This window comes from Syzygium oleosum, unplaced genomic scaffold (genome assembly GCF_021117445.2).
Source record: "Syzygium oleosum isolate NSW1041296 unplaced genomic scaffold, Sole_v2.1 Sole_v2.02, whole genome shotgun sequence".
Lineage (NCBI taxonomy): Eukaryota > Viridiplantae > Streptophyta > Magnoliopsida > Myrtales > Myrtaceae > Syzygium > Syzygium oleosum.
This window is the reverse complement of record NW_026607486.1, coordinates 12,795,887-12,801,257: the sequence shown is the minus strand read 5'-3', so window position 1 is coordinate 12,801,257 and position 5,371 is coordinate 12,795,887. Positions and strand designations below refer to the sequence as shown.

Below are 5,371 nucleotides of genomic sequence, written 5' to 3'. Positions count from 1 at the left end.
CTTTTTCGTGTGACATAAAAAATCTCCAAATTTGTAACAATACGACACGATTACCCTTTGTCAAGATTCTGTCGGATGATTTTTCGGCCAGAACGTCGTTTTTATATCACCTAAGCCACGTGGGCGCCATGTCAGCACCACTTGCTTTTGAATGTCCATCTAGGCAGATTTTTAACGGTGCTCGGCAGAGGGTAAATATGTCGCACGGGTACAGATTTACGATTTTTTGGCTTCACTGAAAAAAGTTCAGCATAAATGCGTAACGGCGGGGATAGTTTGGAGTTTCTGGTGACTTTTCATCCCGGCTTTGTAATTATTTTCCGAGACACGGAGCATTGAACTCGTCCAATGGGTTTGGATTTCGTTGGCGGACAAGATTGGTTGTGGGATAGCGATTGCCCCAAGGGATTGATTTCGGCGCCGGTCGCCGACCGCTCTTCGCTTCCCCGCCAGAACGCTTCTACAAAAGTACACATCAAAATAATAATAATAATAATAACAATAATAATAACAATAATAAAAGAGTTGAAAAATCCAAGAAAGCCATGTAATTTTATTTTAATTTTATAAAAAAAAAAAGAAGAAGAAAATTTGCAAAAAAACTCACCCGCGCCGGTTAAAGTCAAAAGCATCATCTGGTCAGAACAAAACAGAACAGGAAAGACCAAAAAAAGAAACACCAAAAAACTAAAAAAAAAATAAAACTAAAAAATGAAATAGAGGGATAACAAAAATAACGACCGCTTCGCACGTTCGGGTCCCGGAGCCCCCCCCCTGCGCTCTCCAGCAAGCGGGCCAATCGTTATAAATTGCAACCGTCGCCCTGCGCAAATCCCTCGCCCTCTCCGTCGCCACTCCTCCTCCTCCTCCTTCTTCCTCGTTTCCTCCCTCTTTCGTTTCGTTTCTTGCTCATCGTTTTCGCCCCCCAAGAAGGCGAAAGGCTTCCATCTTTCTCCTCCTCCTCCTCCTCCTCCTCCTTCTTTTGTTGTCGTCGTCGTCGTCGTCTTTGTCGTGTCTTGTTCTTCATTGCCTTTCTTCTTTCCTCCTTTCTTTTTGTCCGCTTGTGGTTCCGCCGGGGGGCTTGAACTGGTCCGAGAAGGACAGAGGACGCGCGAACTTTGTCCCGTCCGTTCAAGCCTCTTCGCCTCGTTTGCCGTGACCCGGTCGTGGATGGGGAACGGAATTCTTAGATCGCGACGTGGACTGAGTTAAGCAGCGAGCGCGTCGTGGTTCCGAAAGGATTCGAGGATATTTGTCGTCTTCCCTCCTCCTCCTCCTCCCGTTCTTTCTTGTTTTTTTTTTTTTTCCTTCTTTTTGTTCTGTTGGGGTCTGTGATTCGGAGAGCGCGCGGCTTCGAGAGCTCTCGTCGTTCTTCCGCATTGGGCTCGGACAGGGGCGAACCCCAGGAAGAAAGACGAGAACTCGGTATTTCCTTCGTGCTGCTTTCGTCGATTGCTTTGCGTTTTCTGTTATTTGGGTTGATGGGTCTTGTTGGGGTTCGATTGGGTACCGTTTGTTTTGGCTTTTCACGCTTCAGAGATTCTTGCGGCTGCTTGTTCGGTGAGTTTTAGTGAATTATTGACTCTTGTTTTTTCTTGAAGATTTTTGTGCCGGGCGAACATGTCAACAATGCTGGCTCGAATAGGCCGACACCGACAGCGTTACGAGAACAACTTGCGGCTTGTTTCTGGGTATGCCAACGTTTCCTATTTGCTGGTGCAACCTCTCCTCTGTTCTATCGACATGAACAGTTTGCCTGATATGCTTATGTGCGATCGTTTTTTTTGGTGGCACTGAGTAATTGCTGCTGAAATTTGATGAAATCGTGATGCCCAGCTCACCATTTTGGTCGAATATCTTTTTGTTTTGTGTGATGGGAAGTTTCGAATTGAATTTTCCTTGATATTTCTGAGAAAATTCAGAGCGTGTCCGCATGAAAAGCATCTACAGAACTTCGTATGGTATGATGGTCAGTCATACGACGTATAAAACTTGGATTCCTACATTCAACTGGCCAAAAAGAGAGAGACAAAAAGGAAGGATGACGCACCTGCTCCTTATCTACTATTGTAATTTGATCAAGAATGGGTATTATCATTGACTTAACGCACGCACGCTCGCAAACTCGTTGTGCGTGTATCGTATCTGTAGGTTTTGTAAGTTAGACCACTTCCTGCAAAAAACTACGCCTGACAGTTTTTGTCTTACGCGTGGAATACGAGGATCAAATTAATCGTGCTCGGCACAGACATTGTTTAAGAAAAAGGGCAAACGGGAAATGCAGATCTTTAATGTCTTTCTTTATCTATAGACATGATATATGGGGGCAGACGGTGACGTGAACTTGACTTTAGTGTTTCAGTTCATTTTTTAAGGGGAAATTTACCGCGTCAATAATTGTTTCCTCAATTTGTTTATCTTGGTTGTCGCTTTCAAAGGTCTAGTCATCCTCACTTAGGGCTTTTAGAAATAACCGATATCTAGGCACTCCACATGCACTGACACTGACTTTTTATGACAATATGCTGTGCGATGACTTTTACATTATATGGACAAGGACGTGCAGTGCGTTCCCATCTGGGGGAGGCTCTATTGAGCTAGTACTTTCACTTGTGTGGTTTCTTTTTGGGAAGGCAAGAAAAAACAGATAAAGCATAGAACATTATTGAAGCAATTTGTGCAAGTTTCCATTGGATTACGTGCGTTCACGCTTTGCAAAGACTAAAAACGATGGTATTTCCTAAGTAGTTACGAAAGTAAAGTAAACCAGAAATGGAAATTGAGTCACTCGGGATATAAAGACCGGCTTGTGAAGCAATTTGCTGCAGACAAAAGTTAAAACTTTAGATAATTGAGTTCGCAAACTCAATTATCTAAAGTTTTAAGGACGTGGATCCATCCTGTCTTGTAAGCTAAGACGTCAGGGTTCGTAGCGTGCCGCACCATGACATGTTTGTTTTCCCTTTCTCCTTAAGCAGAAGAGCCTCGGGATCTGTAGTTAGACTCAATCCTGTTTTATGATGGCAATTTGAATTAGCTGCTCGACTTTTAATTCTGAAAGATAATATAAGTTCTGATCAACTGGAGCAAGTTGCCTGATCTGTTTGAATCCCATATTTCTTTCATTAGTAGATCATCGTTTATCATTGGTTGCGAGAGATCTTGTGATTGGAAAGTTCTTGTATGCACTTTTATTGACACGGTGCATAATCCTTGCAATTTAATGCTTTAAAACTCAGCGTCCATTGGGGAGTGTTACTTATAGATAAATATGTGTAACAGATGCATTCCCTACCGCCTCACGAAAGGAAATGACTGTCAGACCGATAGCTCGGAAAGCAAAATCGAAGTCCTTATGATCTCGTCACCAAATCGTGACGATCTAGTCTTTCCAAAGGTATAATTTGTCTCAAGACATCGGTACTCATCGTTTTCTTGTGTTCTGTTTTTGTTAAGAGAGATATTTGCTTTTTATTTTCAGGGTGGATGGGAGGATGATGAAACTCTTGAAGAAGCTGCATGTCGTGAAGCTTTGGAGGAAGCGGGAGTAAAAGGAAAGCTCAGTGTAAGTTATTTTCATCTTTTGGACCTTCTTCTTTGTATGGAAAAGTCTGAGAAGCCTGGCAGTCACCCGAGACATGCTTATCGTAAAAGAAGCCAAAAGCTGGGAAGAATTACCTAAACTAGGCTTTTCATCCAATGTGCCACAAAAATTATCTGATATGAAATCTTCATTTGCGGGCAATTCTACCTTATCAGACGTATGGTTGCTTTAACTGTAATTGTAAGAGCACATGATGAGTACTCGGTAGTTCTTGGGGCGTGTTTCCACCTTGTACTATCTGACACATCACTAATATTTCTCATCGTTCAGGACACACCATTGGGGGTTTGGGAATTCCGAAGTAAGAGCAGCCAGGACATGTGCGGTCTAGAAGGAGGCTGCAAAGGTTATATGTTTGCGTTGGAGGTCACTGAGGAGCTAGAGACGTGGCCAGAGCGCGAAAATCGTGATAGGAGATGGGTGAGCGTTTCTTGGAAACTCAAATTTTCATACCCAAAGCAGAGTATCATACTTAGGATGTTTGAATATCTTGGTTCGAGTTGGGGACATAGTTGATTAAAGGTTCTAGTGGAAATTGCCTTCTGCACTCGTCTCAAAACTTGTTGACCGAGCCAAATAATTCTTTCTTGTTGACTGCAATCCCCTTAAAGCTTGTGATCACTTGACCGATATTATGCAATCACTAAAATTAAGCTCCATATTCACATTGCTTCTTTGCTGGAGCCTTTGACTCAGTTATTAATGGTAATCCACAGCTATGTGTAAAAGAAGCATTTGAACTCTGCCGCTACGAGTGGATGCGCAGAGCACTGGAGAATTTCCTGAACATGCTCGAAGAAAACTGGAAACAGAAATTTGAGGCGATCGAAGAGCTGATTGAGTCCCCTTCCCCGACCGTCTCGGATTGCCAAATCATCACGCCCAACTTGTGTATAGATCACCCTAATAGTGCCCAACGCCACGGTATGCCGTTCTCTTGGTTTGTCGCAGTAAAGGGCCTACCGTTGTCCTGAATGATGCTGCCACGTCTCTGGACTTGTATTTATTAATTTGTGGGTTCTAAATTATTAGCTAACCTGCTCGGGTTCGGGTTTTATTTGTGTATTAGGTTCTCGTGTGTTTTCTAGATCATAGTGTGCCGAGTTATAGTCCTTCCAAATGTGAAAAGGATTAAAGAGTTTGGGAAGGAATAGACTGTTGGCACATCTTTTTCTAGATTAATCAAGTTAAGTGTACATTTCTTCAATTCCCCAGCTTTCAAGGAATTTGACCTTCAATGTCCAAACCTGTTCTTGAATTTGCAAAGAAGAAACTTAGGGTGTGCATGGCAACGATTCTGTACTCGGGAACTGATTCTGCTCAGAAATGATTCTTTTTTATTCCGTGTCCGGGAACAATTTCTAAGCATTTGAAGGCGTTTGGTAACTGCTCAAAATTTCTATTCTTAGAATAGAAAAAGAACATAAATGGGTTTGGTAAAATTTCTTTTAATTAATAATATTTTAATAATTTTTGAATTTTTTAATATTATTTCTTTTTTTTTTCTTTTTTTTTTATTCTTTCTTTCCCTTCCCTTCTGTTCTCTTGGTTTGTCGCAGTAAAGGGCGTCGCGGCCCTCACCGTTGTGACCTAGGTCCGTCGCTTGGGTGGCAACGGCGAGGTCGGCCTCACCATGGCTGGGTGAGGCCTCGGCGTCGCGGCCGCGATGCCCTTGCCAGCCCTGGCCTGTGGCCGGTCACTGGTGGCCAGGAAGAAGAAAAAGAACAAACCAAGAAAGAAGAAGAAAACCAAGAAGAATCATAAATG

General features: G+C 42.8%; 1 protein-coding gene across 1 annotated transcript; it reads left to right on the top strand.

Annotated features, from left to right (window-relative positions):
- Positions 1 to 896: 896 nt before the first annotated feature.
- On the top strand, positions 897 to 4,811 carry LOC115681901 (nudix hydrolase 12, mitochondrial-like). Its single transcript, XM_056308916.1, has 6 exons — positions 897 to 1,425; positions 1,602 to 1,691; positions 3,283 to 3,397; positions 3,482 to 3,565; positions 3,875 to 4,024; positions 4,321 to 4,811. Exons 2-6 carry the CDS (start codon positions 1,621 to 1,623, stop codon positions 4,576 to 4,578), a joined length of 678 nt encoding a protein of 225 aa, XP_056164891.1. The 5' UTR covers positions 897 to 1,425; positions 1,602 to 1,620; the 3' UTR covers positions 4,579 to 4,811.
- The last annotated feature ends 560 nt before the right edge of the window (positions 4,812 to 5,371 follow it).

Coding starts and splice junctions, on each gene's coding strand:
- LOC115681901 (XM_056308916.1), top strand. CDS start 1,621: ATGTCAACAATGCTGGCTCGAATAGGCCGACACCGACAGCGTTACGAG. Junction 3,398..3,481: donor ACGATCTAGTCTTTCCAAAG/GTATAATTTGTC, acceptor TTTTATTTTCAG/GGTGGATGGGAGGATGATGA. Junction 3,566..3,874: donor GAGTAAAAGGAAAGCTCAGT/GTAAGTTATTTT, acceptor CTCATCGTTCAG/GACACACCATTGGGGGTTTG.